Raw genomic sequence first — 14043 nt, forward strand, 5'->3', positions numbered from 1 at the left:
TAGCTATTAAGAGATCACGTTTGTTTTGCGATACTACGAACATTTAAATGAATGGTATCTGCTAAAGTGGTTCGGTTTATCATACGTTGTTACTGTTAGCATGGCAAATTCGGTACTATTAGATTTACGTATGTCAGGCACCTTGTTGCTATTAGTGTATTAAATGTAGTGCCATCATAACCTTGAATAAATTGTATCTTAAAAATAGCGTACATACGTAAATGTTCGCCAACTACTTTGTTTCAGGCTGCTAGAATGGCATAGGCACATCGATTTTTAAGCAGGCAGATTTCTAAAAATGGTAGAGTAAGGTCGAAAATCGCGGATCAATAGTAAAGTCAATAATTAAATTTATTGCATATTACAGTGTAGTTGTGAAATTTGTAAAATATGTCTGCTGTAAATCCGTCAGCTACTGTAGTGGTGAACTCGCCAGCCAATGTTCAATCACCAATGCTGAAGAAATATAAAAAGATCATGGTGGGATTATGTGTAAGTAATATATGTGTACAAGACAGCACCAACTCCAGGTTTTGAGTTTTGTTTTGAACACGCAGATATCCGAAACCGTTCTGGGATCGATCAGTATTTTACTTGGTATTGTATTGGCTTGCTTTTCAAGTAGCGGCGCAGGAATATGGTGTGGAATTTGGGTAAGTACCGTGCTTTTTGTTGTAGAGAATAGGCACTTACAAACTTTCGTCAACCGTTTAACTTCATGTAGTTTATGAACATTAATTTTACAAAATATCGACTGTTTAATTTTTTTACAAAAACTAATTTGCAAAATATTTTTTAGATACTGGTTGCTGGTATTCTTGGAATAGTAGCTTCCCGAAAACGAACGACTCCGTGTCTGGTAAGTTAAACCTATAAATAATGTACCGGGGTAGTGGAAGATGGGGTACTTTTGGCTTTGATACTATGTTCTCGTCCCATTTGGTAGTAAACAAAGAATTATAAGACCGTATCCTAACGACCCCCATAGACCGTTGTTAATTGTTTAAAACATTATCAGGATATTTGGAACTTATGTGCTAAAGTATCCTATCTTACCCTACCGAACAATACATAATAAGTTATTGTGTGTTTAGATCAACTGCCACATGGGATTCGCAATCACCGCTTCCGTTTTCTCAGCCATACAAGTGACGGTCGCCTCTGTACAAAGTATATATATGGTGATACACACTTTTTGATGGATATTCACGCAATGGTTTTATTGACACTGCATATTTTTACAGTGGTCTTCAGTGGCTACTGCTTTTTCAATTGTGTTGGTGATCATTGGTTTGGCAGCGTTTATAATATGCATTGTGAGTGCCAGTTACTGCTGTCCTCTACATACCGCTCTTACAGGAAGCTACGGGTGTTGTGGCGCAGGATGCTGTGATGAGGTAAGCTGCTTTCGGTTGGACTTTTGCATAAACCTGCATGTTACAGCGTTTTGTAATATACATGCAGTAGGGCCGGGGAAGACGGGACACCTTTAGCACATAAATCCCATATTTTCTAATCGTGTTTTCAACATATATTACCCCTTTTTAAATCCATGTGGATACGGTAATACAATTCTATAAGTATTCTACCTTTTTGAATTACAACTAAAATTACCGTGTGTGTAAAAATAATATAGTACTGTTCATATTCTGCATTTTAATATATATAGATTTCTGTTCACCACCAAGCTGGAACTCGTGTGGTATACTTGCAGCAACAACCCGCTCAAAACCAAGTGGTTCAGTATGCCGGCCAACCACAACTAATTGTGCAAAACCCAGGTAAAATAGTTTCTACAGTAAAAAGCTCGTCCTACTATTTTTTAGGTTTTAAAAAAACGTAATATTTTGTTGAATAGGCACAATAAATGTGCATGTAGATTTATTGTTGTTTGGAAAATGTAATATTTGAAGTGTCTCTTAAACAAAATTGAAATGTGTAACTACGTAGATTAACACATACGTATACCTGTGTCGAAAAAATAAGTATAAAAATAAAATATACGAAAAATCTTGTTTCAGGTGGCCAACGATTCTTGAGCACACCATACGGATACACAAGTCTCCCGACCAATGCACAGCAGTTCGTTATTGTACAAGGACAGCCAGGTCAACCACAAGGCATGGTCGTGGGAAACCAACCAATAGCAAATGTGCAAAACTCTCAACAAATGTCCAGTGTTCAGTTACAGCAAGCACAAGGTGTGACAGCGAATTCTGAAGCGGCATCTCAAAAGCAGACGGAAGCCGAGGCTTCCAGCAATCAAACCGAGAATACGGTTAATCCCTCAGCCTTCCCAGCCAACCCACCAGCCTATTTTCCTAACTGATCATTTGACTAAAATCGTTTGACTTTTGTAAATTGCGTAAAAACGGCGATGTACGTACTATATAAATTCCCGTTATCCCATATAGGCGTCTGCTTTTGAAATCAATTGTTTAATAAGTATTTTATTGGCACTCATCAAACTTCCCGGGGGAAGACTTAAATGGATAAAAAATCAAGGCACGAATCTCATTTATGAAACATAACTTTTTTATTGCCACGAGCGATTTTCTGATTTTGGCGCAATTGTCCGTTTGCAAGTTAAATAAATTGCCGCACATTAGTGTCCCACTTGTAAAACTTAGAATCAAAATGTATGGTACTGTGGGTGGGGTAAAATAGGGTTATCTTTAGTAGCTATATATTATTTAAATATCCTGGTCGTGTTTTAAACAATTACCAATTGGTCGTAAGCATGCGATTTTATAAATTTTTGAAGGTTTACTGCTTACTACCGAATGGGACAAGAAAATAATGAAAAGGTGTCCCATCTTTCCCACCTTACTATACATTTAAGTTTGTGAATGATCTTTGACCACTCTAACTAATGCTTTTACTAAAGCTATTATTTGATATATGCCCACCATACTCTACGCGTACTGTATAATATGGGTACCCTATATAAGCTATACGCGGAAAATTAATTTACAAATACAAGATTCAAGTGACTTATACTTGCAAAACCAATAAATAATGGACCTGATTCTCTGTACTTAAATGAACACAGTTGAACGAATTAGTACTATAAAGCCAGCTATAAAAAAAAATTAACTTCAGAAAAGCGGTTGGGCGTAACGACTATAGACCTTAGTCACTACACTAACCTCTTGAAACTGTAAACACAAAACTCTTATAATTATGTGGACAAAGTCAGATCATCATTGTATTTATATCTTATAGGAGACACACATAACACACATATGAACCATTAGTGATCGTAAATATTGTTTTATTAAAACTGGTACTTTATAACAGTTTTGTATTGGCATAAATAGTTAATGTATTATAACAGCAAAAAATATTCACATTTAGGTCTGTATAAAGGAATTGATATTACAATTTTCAGTAATGCTCTGCTGTATGTAGTACTACGGGTCACATGCAATGCACACCGAAAAAGACGGTTGGTTAATATATACACTGCGATTTTACATTGAAGTTTCTCAGTCAGCAGTTGCCGAATAAGCTGGCGGATTTTCCGGAGGGGTGTTTTCTTTTTCATTGGCATCAGCAAAAACTTGCGCCTCTTTCTGTATCGAAACTTCAGGGTTGGCAGATTCGGCTTGCATTTGTTGTACAATAGGTACGAGCTGCGACGGCTGATGTATCGCCATTTGTGGGTTGTACGTAATCATACCCTGTGCTTGTCCAGATTGACTTTGCACCATATAAGCTTGTGGCTGTGCAATACCAGGAATACTTGTGTGGCCGTAAGTACTCACTATCGGTATACCACCTAAACAGAAGGCTAATTAATAGATATGTTCAGTAGGCTGGTTGCACACTCGGCAAAACATGGGAGAACTATATAGGACAAAAAGAACATTTAAAAAATAAAAAAAATTGACAGAATATAAAAAAATGAAAAACATAATTAAAAACCATGGTCAAAACGTGTATATTACATAGCCAAAAATATTGACAAAACCTGAAAAAAGACATGAATAAAACATGGACAAACCATGAAAAAAAATTGGACTACTAATGAAAAATAAACAATATAAAAAAATTGAAAAAAAGGAAAATGGACCAAACATGAACAAAATATTATCCAAAATATTTAACAAAACATAGATAAAACATGGTCAAAAAATTACCAAAACAAGTTAAACAAAACATGAAAACAAATTGGACAAAACATGATTAAACAATATCCAAAAAATTGACAAAACTTGGAAAAAAAACAATATGAAAAAATTAATAAAACATAAACAGAACATGGCAAAAATTTTTTAAATAAACATGACAAAACAATATAAAAAAAATGAACAAAACATGGAAATAAACAGTCAAAAATATGGACAATATTATCAAAATTTGGACAAAACTTGGAAAAATCATGGAAAAAATGGTCAAAAATTGACATTTAATATCATTTATACTTCAAAAAATTATAACTTTGGCAACTTATTATTTATTACAGAATACCTGAACTTTGTATGATTGTCTCGGGTTGAGTATATTGAACCGTAACTTGACGCCCTGCAGGTCTCTATAAATATGTTTAAAATTTATTACTACAATGAAAATGATCTATAGGAGTTTACACAACTGGCAAGTTTTAGCATTTTTTCAAATGTTTTAAAACCTATATGATACATAAATAATATTTCATCGTACCTCGTCGCAGCAGCACGCCCCACAACAGCTAGGAGTTCCCATGGCCGTTGTATGAAGAGGACAGCACAAACTTGCACTTGCAATGCAAATCACAAATGATAAGAATCCAACAATGCACAACACAACTGCGATGTTAAAATATAACAAACCCGACTGTAAAACAATTTTAGGGTTTAAGTGTTACATGCTGGCAGCAACAAAATGTGAATTTAATACACGGTCGGGAAGATGGGACACTTTTTCATTATATTTTCTCGTCTCATTTGGAACATTTTAAGAATTACAAAACTGTATCCTCACGACTCCTATAGACCACTGTTAATTGTATAAAACACGGCTAGGCTTTTGTAAAAATGTGTGCTTGAGGTGTCTCGTCTCCCCCACCCATATAACGTAACAATACCCGTGAAAAAATAACAGCAGAAACGCTTGAAAGTCCAACTTGAAACGCCGCGATTACTGAAGCTGTAATCGCGATTCCCATGTGGCAGTTAATCTAAAAAAAGATACCAATTAAATCACACGAATGCAGGTACCTAGATTCTCTACTAACCAGACATGATGTTGGTCGTTCTTTTTTGGAAGCTACTATCCCCAAAATTCCGGCAGTTAAGACCTAAAACAGAAAATTGGTGACATAACTTTAAAACTATAGTACTGTGGGGTAAGATGCGACATCTTTAGCAAACAATATTCAAATATCCTGATCATGTTTTTCCAACATTTAACAAATGCGTGAGTCGTGCGGATAGGGCTTTATATTTCTTTGTTTATTTCCATATGGAAGTAGAATAAAAAGGTTCTCCATCTTCCCCCATCCTACTATACAATATTTGCATATATATATATAATGAATATATAAAAACATTACCCAAATTCCGCTCCATATGCCTTCAGCATATGAGTACGGGATGCCGTAAAATCCGTATCCAGTTATAGAACTGCTCTGTACGCTTCCCAATATCATACTTAGAAAACCAAGTACCGTTTCAGCCACCTAATAAAACAAACATTTACACCATTTATCGTATATATTGTATCAATTTAACTAACTCGACAGTCTAATTAATATGCATGGTAAGATGGGACCACACATTTAGCACATAATATCTAAATATTATATTCGTGTTTTAAAGAATTAACAACGGTCTATGGGAGTCGTAAGGATACGGTTTTATAATTCTGTAAATTTTCTTTGTTTATTACTAAATTGGACGTGAAAATGGATTAAAATGTGTCCCATCTATCACTCTACTACATATAGAGGGTAGGAGAAGATGGGACACCATATCATTCTATTTTCTTGCTACGTTTGGTAGTAAACAAAGAAAATTCAAATAATTATCAAACCGTATCCTCACGACAGCCATATAGCGTTGTTGATTGGTTAGAACACGCTCAGGATATTTGGATATTAGTTGCTAAAGGTGTCCCATCTTCCCCCACCCTACTATTTATATGGTATAGATTTAACTTACTCACAACTTAAATAGTATATGCTATACAAATTTAACTATAACTTACACCGAGGCCAAACACAATATTTTTGTAGGTTCTCAATTTCGGTGACTGAACTGCTGGTGGCGAATTAACTACCATCACTGCAGTCGGGCCTACAGTCGCCATCTCGTTTATATAAATTAGATAAATAGAATATCAAACTCTGCAATCAACGATAATTTATGTGCAAGTTATAATAAACAAATAAGGTGTTTGAGACGTACAGTTTTTGATGAGCAACTAATTACGTTTTTGTCTTCTAAAAAAGAAATGATCTCATTCAATGCCAGAATATTAAAAGTTTGAAAATAAACAAATAAAGGAGTTTTCTGCAGATCAGCATACGGTTTTAGATTTGTTGAACGTGTATCGATGTTTACAGGCCTTCTTATACTTAGCTACCTTCGACAACAGCAGAAGAATTATGCATATAGTTTTTGCATCTCGTTCTTTAGCATAACTATTTGTCTTTCTAAATAGAAAAACGTATTAATCGAAATAATAAACTTGCATTAGAGTTGTATTGTGACGTGTTTCCCTTGTTCTTACTCGTGATTTGACATAACGTATGCGCGTGACATAAGCTATAAACAGCTTTGATCATGCTTTCAAATATTTAATTGCAAAATAACTCGACAGTATAAAACTTACGTTATAGACTACACATGTTTCCATTCTACATTGGTAACTTATAATTTGTTTCATTTTAAAAACTGGTTTATGTCTTGTTACCTGAGTATAAACTACATCTTTTTCGGAAACTGAATTAATATTCTGACTTGACTTGACTGTGTTGTTTTGCCAAAGTCTGCACCAAAGACAAGACGTGTGTGACGTCAGAATTACAAAATACTGCTCAGCGAATCAGCAAGCTTTGCTGTTTATCCCGAAACGACTTAAACACGAGTTATGTTTTATTTAAAATCACCGTAAGACAGAATACACATACATTGCAAGTCAAGGGTAGAACATGCAACGTAAAAATATATTGGTAATAAAAGTGTTCAACCGTGCTTTAGATATATGTGTTTTTTTCCATTTAAACATGATATAAGACATATGATTCTAATATACTGTTATAGCAAACGATATTTGAACCTACATAACTAATTGTTGGTATGGACATGTATAAATGATACTAAAGCATGCTACATATATAAGCTATATGGTCACTACTAAATTAATGTAGTATTTTCTGACACATGATGTCCTCTTTCATCGTGGTATATGGGTCTCGAAGAATAATTTGTGTTTGAGCAAACAGAATCGTTTGGTTTAATGGAGGTTATTGCACAAACGCAACATTTGGTGTTCCAGTTTTCTGGTGCTGTGCACTTTCCTATACATAAATATATTTTGTGATTAAGTTAAGAAAATGAGTAGGGTGAAGAAAGACGGGTCAACTTTCGGGTCAACTAAGGATACGGTTTTATAACTGTTTGAATGTTCTATGGTTACTACAAAATGGGGCAATAAAATAGAATATTTTCCGTTACTAAACGAAAAAAAAACCTATGAATAAGAGGTTTCAAAACGTCATACCTCGTCGCAGCAACACGCCCCACAGCAGCTGAGTCTCCCCATTCCCGCTGTATGTAGAGGACAGCAGAAACTAGCACTCACAATGCAAACAATAAACGATACGAATCCAACAATGGCAAGCACCATTGTTAAGTTAGAGTTCAAAGTAGACAACTGTGAAACAAAGATTGATAAAAGTTGTCGATCAGTTATAAATTATGGCAATGTTTTAACTTGCATTCCATAAAAATGTAGTTAGCAAGCTTGCAAGGGCAATTTGAACGACGGCAAAAACTGCAGCAGTGATCGCAAATCCCATGTGGCAGTTAATCTGAAAAGTCGGAAATATACCTTTTAATTGAGATAAAGTTGCTGGTGTCTAAAACTTACCATACAAGAATTTAATGATTCTTTTCTGGAAATGACTATCCCAAGTACACCGGCCACCAAAATCTAGATTAAAAATGCGACGTGATTAGTGTACGTAGGTGACACAGCTTAAGAAGAAGATAATAAAACGCTATGTGAGTGCATACTTACCCAAACTCCACACCATACCCCTTCAACAAATGTTAGTGGGAGGAAAAAGCTGAACTTAACTAGATTGACAGCCAGAACGATCCCCACTACTATGCTCACACATCCGAGCAAAGTTTCGGTTATCTGTTATAAAAGGCGTTGTTTCAAGTACCTATAGTAAAGTACTGTGTGGGGTAAGATGGGATGTCATTGATTCCCAAATTTGTTTGAACAATTAGCAACGCACTTTTACAGTGGCGGTGCTCCATTATTTAATTCTGTAAATATTCTTTGTTTACTATATAGGCCTACCAAATAGAACGAGAAAAGAAATGAAAACATGGCCCATCTTACCCACCCTTAATACATGTAAACCTAAAATACTTACACCAAGTGCAAACAAAACCATTTTATAATTCTTGACCTTTTCAGATCTCGTGGCCGGCATCTTGTTTTTTTTAAACTTATTTTTTTACAGAGACCAAAAATATAGGCCTACACGTAAATACCACGAAATAATATTAAACGCTTTAAAAATCAAGTTTAAACATTCAGTTTTTCGTCTATCATTAAATGGGTACCAGCAAAAAGACATTTTTTAAAGGGCACGTCTTACGCCGAGTCTCGTCCTCTCCCGCCCACCCTACTATACAATCTTAGGTACGCAGTATAAACCCACTACCAAATTGAGTCTTTATGCCTTAACGCTATACATAAACAGCACTGTTTATATTAATAAGAAGAACCGCTAAGCTGGTAGAATTTAATATCCTTAATGACTCTGACAATTAAGTGAATTGCATGTATTTAAACTAAAATATTCAAATTTGTAAACATAGTCACACATTACAGAACGTTTTACACTCGTGTATCTTCGGATAACTAAATAATTAATTAAGTTCGGAAACGCATGATTTCCGCATACAATACAATTAAATTTATTGCAACATGAGTAAAAAGTGTCTTAGCAACCACCAGAACGTCGTTTCAGTAATTTCATAATAATGTTCACGGTTTCCGAATGAATTGCAAGCTTTAAAGTTCTTGCGTATCGATCGTTGTTTTCATTCATTGATTTGTAATAGAAATACAATTCCCGTTCCGAAGCAATTGCATTTCTCCGCCCCGTTAATTGCACAACGGATCAAAGTGCGATTAAATGCATTGGACCTATCGACGTATGACTGCCATTTACTATAAGTGTATGACTCTCATTTGATCTCGTACTTTTAATTTATTAATGTAGACTATATGAAGTAGGGTGGGAAAGATGAGATACATTTTCATCCCATGTTCTGGTCCCACTTGGTATTAAACAAAAAATCAAACAATTATAAGACCTTATCCTCGCGACTCCCATAGACTGTTAAAATACGGTCCGGATATTTAGATAATATGTGCTTAAAGTGTCCCACCTTTCCGCACACTACTATGACTGCCGTTTTCTAAAAGTACCACTCGTGCTATCTCATTTGACCACGTAAGGTTTCAATTTATAAATCCAGGTTATAAAGTATAGTGGTATATACTCTAAGTGAATATAGTGGCAATTGCTGAAAAATTCAATGCAAAATGTCATTGCTAATTTTTATTCGTTTTATTATAATATGTTATAACCATAATTACTTCCTACTTGTGAAAGATGATATGCTGCAAAATAACAGTAACTGTAACAGCCTATTTCTCCTAAAATATACAACTTGTCAGTAACACGGTCAGTACATTTCATCTATAGATATATTTTGTTATAAAATCGTGAAAAAGCATACTTTTTCAAAGCCGAAATCACAGTTACACAATTTCATAGATTTGAAAAGTAGCGCACAAAACAATTTACGAAACTTTCGCCAGTATTTTCCAAGTTGCTCATTCTTTCATGCTTAGTTTAAATACATTCACATCTAAGTCAATACTAGCGCATGCATTATTGCGTAATACTTGGTAGTTGACAATAAAACAGATGAAAATGCGAAAACTTTGTTAGCGGTGACATGCTGGTAGACTATTTTTAAGATTACATCAGAAATTGAAAGGTGTTAGGAAGTTAAGTCACGTATTAATCACATACCGAAAATGCAAAACCCATATTTGTCTGCGAACATCAACGGTTTCAAAACAGACAATATTCTTTATCAAAAAGCTACAACTCAGTTTTAAAACATAGAATAACACAAATCACCCATATCTCACACACACATGAATTCGGATGTCTTTTTTAAAGACTCTGAATGAACTTCATTTACTGCGAGAAACCAGAGAAACAAAAAGGCAAAAAACGAAGAAAATTAAATTACACGACGATGCACATTCTCTGTGTCTTTCAACATTTAAGATTAAACAATGTAAAAAAAACACTAAATATTTGATCAGTGATTAAAGGGCATGCACAACAAAAAATAACCACCACCCATTACCCCCTGCCTTTAAATACTATGCTTATACAACAGTAGTGGGACCCAGGCATGCGGTCATGGGGTTTACACCACCAAAAATAAAAAAGATTGCATGAAAAACAATCCTTTTGCAAAGGGCTCATTTTCACAACAAAAGCGACATAAATCAGTTTTGCCTCAATAAGTTTAGACTTGTGTTTTGTTGAAACTTAAAACACATGGTATGATTATTGATTTTGATAATTATATAATAAATGGAGATAAAAAATTCAAGAAGTGTATGTTAAAGAATGATAAAGTGTAATGACAGATTTGAGTTGGTATAAAAATAACACTACCACTGCGTGAATGAAGACAAGCCTTTAGAAAGGATAACAAAAGATAACAGTAACTTCACTGTAAGATTCCATTCATGATAGTTAGAACTACATTGCTCCACCCTTTGCCCATTTTAAATCATCAGTGCGTGGCTTAACACCGGTAACAACAGTGATGCAATTTTCCAGTGTTGACCAGAACTGAAGTTTTTCAAGTGGCCAGTTAAGCCAACCAGTGGTAATGCAGAAATACCTGTCAGGAAACAAAACACCGCTGTATATTGTGTTTATGACAAAAAATAATTTGTCGAATTATTTTTGTTAATTATAATAATCAGTCATGACTTTGTAAAATGCAACAAAACGTAAACAAATTTAATTAAAGTCGATATTGGTTCTATTTGTGGCAGACAAATATTGACTAAATAAGCATGGAAATCCTATTTCCTTGTACCTTGGCCCGAGCTTGAAAACAGTAAACAAAAAGTTTGAACTTTGAACAGGTATGGTTATTTACTGAACAAATACTAAAAACTGATGGTGAAAGCTCAGATTTAAACTGATGTGATGCTTTAATAAAGCAATGTGTATAATTGTAAAGTATTATGGAAATTATATAATCTTCAGATGAAGTCCAGCGGAACAGAAAATGGGACTTTGTCAGGACGCTGGAGTTGACACAAAATTAATGGACTTTACTTTAGTGAGCACATCACTTTCAGACGCACAAGAGTGTTGGGGTATAGTGCCAAATCTTGTCCAAATCCTAAGTCCTTAAAGACCTTACCCATATAGGAAAGAATAACGCAAATTCAACATACGTTTCATGAGGTGCGATATGGTGAATACGATGGTGTTGCTTTGGTAGAATCAAGTGTAACTTCTGCAACACAGTCACCCAACTTGGTAGACCAAAATAAGTGTGTGACCATTTGTGGATTTGGTTCGTCAGACATACAAACACCATAAAGAACCAAACGTACACGGAAAAGTTGTAAAAGCTGCTGACTTCATCTGTGTAGATATCATATGTTAACATAGGTATTATAAAATATTAAAATCCAAAGCAATAAGATTATTTAAAATACGAGCAAAGCAGTTATATATAAACTTAACATTACAAACTGACATATCAACTAGATAAACAAATACGTTGTTGTAATATACACAGGGTTGGCAGTTTATCATATACATTGTACTATTTGAGTTAGCCCTCTTTATTATTGATAGTTCTTAAATATTAGGTTTTCTAATTTTAGAAAGCAAGGCATACACATTATAAATAATGTAAGCAACAATAGTGGCCACCTTTTAAATTTTTTAAGATTAGAACAGTTTATATTTTTTGGTATTAGAACTGGGCAAACTTTGGGCATAATCCCTGGTCCAATAACATGCTTTGTGATAGGACCTCACAAATATAGAAAGGATATGACGATATGATAAAACACACAAAAGTCTCTATGTTTAATAATTCACCTGGTCTGGTGTAAAACAAGTAGATGCATAAAGATATTGGCAAGATGGCCAACATAAAGTTATCAGCGTTGGTTTCAATCATATCATGCCTTGTTATGGCAGTGGGATCAATATGGTGTTCGCGAAACGGACGAATAAATGCTTTTCCTACAACTGGAAGTTGAACAGAACCCCAACTATCTGCTGCCCAATGTACAAAGCCGGACGCAAAATCAGCCGATAAAATTCCAAGGACTGAAAAAGACAAACTTTTATCTTTTCTGGGTCGTAATCAAAGTCCTTATAAGACATCACAGATGTTCTGTTTTATACACCTCTTGCAAGCTTACGATTTACAGTTACTATGTATGTAACTTTGTGGGTGATTGTTTTTTCAGTATTAGTGACAATTTGGACAACCCATTAGTGACCACTGTGAGTCAAGGAGCGTGCTATTGCTAACACTGTGCCATAATACCGGACAAAGTTACATAAACACTATGTGTTATAGTGTAACATACAAGAATGATCGGTTTTATGATGAAGTGATATTGCAACATCACAGGAAATGACGTTTAATTTATATCATCAATTGCATGTTCAAAACAATGGGCAACAATGAAAAAAAGCTTCTAAAACAAACTCTACAACAGCTTTGAGGTCATAACTTACATAAAGCTGAAAAGGTTGATACTATACTTCCACATTCTACATGCCGAATGATGTAGTAAATATGCCATACAATGAGCACATTACACAGGTAAAAGGTAATGAGTTCTTGAATACGCTTTCCTGAAATCAAGCAGTAACTTTAATATTTCGATAAAAAAAACATAAAAATTTTGAGTGTGGAATAAAACCTCTACATAGGCCATTTTTTTGAAGCTAGTCTAATAAAAACAGCACCACAGTTAATTTTGAATACAACATAAAGACCCATCAATCAAGCTGTATCGTTATAAATTAATTAAACGGTGCTAGTAAAAAATCTTTCACTTAACCACTATTTAACAACCACTTTTATATTTATTAAGATAAAATGCTTTTCTTATTTAAGCACCTGGTGTATATAGCTGTTTCAGAGTCTTAGCTCCTTTGGTGTTTGGACCCCATCGTGGTTTGCTACTTAATGTGTTTTCATTATTTCCATTCATATCTTCCTCCAACATAGACCCTTGCGATTGTAGAACCAAGTTTTTACGTGATTGTGAACGCATTGGTTCGGCTATGGGTGAGACCAAAAACAAAGCAACTACTTTTCAGGCTTTAAAATAAAACAAATTATTAATAACGATAAAAACTACCAACCATTGAACCATTTAGTGTTTATAATTGTTTTAAATTTACAATAAAATCTGTCGCTATTTATATTGGTAAAATACAGTCAAAAGACTGTTACTGCTCAGATAGGTAATCATACAATTGTTTTAGCATAGACAACTTATAATAGACCGCAAGCGGAGAATTTGTTTCAGACAAGTCACGCATCATTGCACACAGGTTACTTGAAAAGTAAATAAACAAGCGTCTGTGGTTACTATACGTATACTCCACGATCACGATGAGTAACTGTTGCATCCCTAACTGTTTCTATAGCCACAGCAAAAAAAACGCAAAGCGGTCACTGTTTACTATTCGTAGACCAGATTTAGCACGGAGTTCCGACGAGA

The 14043-nt window shown here is 34.6% G+C and overlaps 4 protein-coding genes across 4 annotated transcripts; 1 reads left to right on the top strand and 3 right to left on the bottom strand.

The window, feature by feature from the left end:
* The first annotated feature begins 337 nt into the window (after positions 1–337).
* Positions 338–2608, top strand: LOC149738943 (uncharacterized). Its single transcript, XM_089875600.1, has 7 exons — positions 338–492; positions 558–653; positions 800–859; positions 1095–1181; positions 1245–1397; positions 1670–1781; positions 2022–2608. Exons 1-7 carry the CDS (start codon positions 391–393, stop codon positions 2327–2329), a joined length of 918 nt encoding a protein of 305 aa, XP_089731726.1. The 5' UTR covers positions 338–390; the 3' UTR covers positions 2330–2608.
* A 587-nt stretch (positions 2609–3195) lies between these two features.
* Positions 3196–6956, bottom strand: LOC149738944 (uncharacterized). Its single transcript, XM_089875601.1, has 7 exons — positions 6190–6956; positions 5537–5662; positions 5219–5281; positions 5069–5161; positions 4666–4818; positions 4474–4537; positions 3196–3781 (listed from the first exon to the last, which is right to left on the bottom strand). Exons 1-7 carry the CDS (start codon positions 6289–6291, stop codon positions 3489–3491), a joined length of 894 nt encoding a protein of 297 aa, XP_089731727.1. The 5' UTR covers positions 6292–6956; the 3' UTR covers positions 3196–3488.
* Positions 6957–7061: 105 nt separating this feature from the next.
* On the bottom strand, positions 7062–8985 carry LOC149738945 (uncharacterized). Its single transcript, XM_089875603.1, has 6 exons — positions 8594–8985; positions 8227–8349; positions 8077–8139; positions 7925–8017; positions 7708–7860; positions 7062–7504 (listed from the first exon to the last, which is right to left on the bottom strand). The coding sequence occupies exons 1-6, from the start codon at positions 8651–8653 to the stop codon at positions 7451–7453; spliced, it is 546 nt and encodes a 181-aa protein (XP_089731729.1). The 5' UTR covers positions 8654–8985; the 3' UTR covers positions 7062–7450.
* Positions 8986–9924: 939 nt separating this feature from the next.
* On the bottom strand, positions 9925–13785 carry LOC149738946 (plasmanylethanolamine desaturase 1-like). Its single transcript, XM_089875602.1, has 5 exons — positions 13434–13785; positions 13046–13165; positions 12395–12628; positions 11737–11929; positions 9925–11168 (listed from the first exon to the last, which is right to left on the bottom strand). The coding sequence occupies exons 1-5, from the start codon at positions 13588–13590 to the stop codon at positions 11024–11026; spliced, it is 849 nt and encodes a 282-aa protein (XP_089731728.1). The 5' UTR covers positions 13591–13785; the 3' UTR covers positions 9925–11023.
* Positions 13786–14043: the final 258 nt, after the last annotated feature.

Source organism: Ciona robusta, chromosome 3, assembly GCF_009617815.1.
Source record: "Ciona robusta chromosome 3, ASM961781v2".
Lineage (NCBI taxonomy): Eukaryota > Metazoa > Chordata > Ascidiacea > Phlebobranchia > Cionidae > Ciona > Ciona robusta.

Bases quoted from the DNA above. Each gene is read 5' to 3' on its own strand.
- LOC149738943 (XM_089875600.1), top strand. From the start codon at position 391: ATGTCTGCTGTAAATCCGTCAGCTACTGTAGTGGTGAACTCGCCAGCC. The intron at 493-557 runs GTAAGTAATATA...TTGAACACGCAG, and splicing joins AGATCATGGTGGGATTATGT to ATATCCGAAACCGTTCTGGG. The intron at 1,398-1,669 runs GTAAGCTGCTTT...TAATATATATAG, and splicing joins GCGCAGGATGCTGTGATGAG to ATTTCTGTTCACCACCAAGC.
- LOC149738944 (XM_089875601.1), bottom strand. From the start codon at position 6,291: ATGGCGACTGTAGGCCCGACTGCAGTGATGGTAGTTAATTCGCCACCA. The intron at 5,162-5,218 runs GTTAGTAGAGAA...ATCTTTTTTTAG, and splicing joins AACGACCAACATCATGTCTG to ATTAACTGCCACATGGGAAT. The intron at 4,538-4,665 runs GTACGATGAAAT...ACATATTTATAG, and splicing joins GGGCGTGCTGCTGCGACGAG to AGACCTGCAGGGCGTCAAGT.
- LOC149738945 (XM_089875603.1), bottom strand. From the start codon at position 8,653: ATGCCGGCCACGAGATCTGAAAAGGTCAAGAATTATAAAATGGTTTTG. The intron at 8,140-8,226 runs GTAAGTATGCAC...TTTTTAATCTAG, and splicing joins GGGTATGGTGTGGAGTTTGG to ATTTTGGTGGCCGGTGTACT. The intron at 8,018-8,076 runs GTAAGTTTTAGA...CCGACTTTTCAG, and splicing joins AATCATTAAATTCTTGTATG to ATTAACTGCCACATGGGATT.
- LOC149738946 (XM_089875602.1), bottom strand. From the start codon at position 13,590: ATGCGTTCACAATCACGTAAAAACTTGGTTCTACAATCGCAAGGGTCT. The intron at 13,166-13,433 runs GTGCTTAAATAA...GCTTGATTTCAG, and splicing joins GAAACAGCTATATACACCAG to GAAAGCGTATTCAAGAACTC. The intron at 12,629-13,045 runs GTAAGTTATGAC...TGTCTTTTTCAG, and splicing joins ATCAACCTTTTCAGCTTTAT to TCCTTGGAATTTTATCGGCT.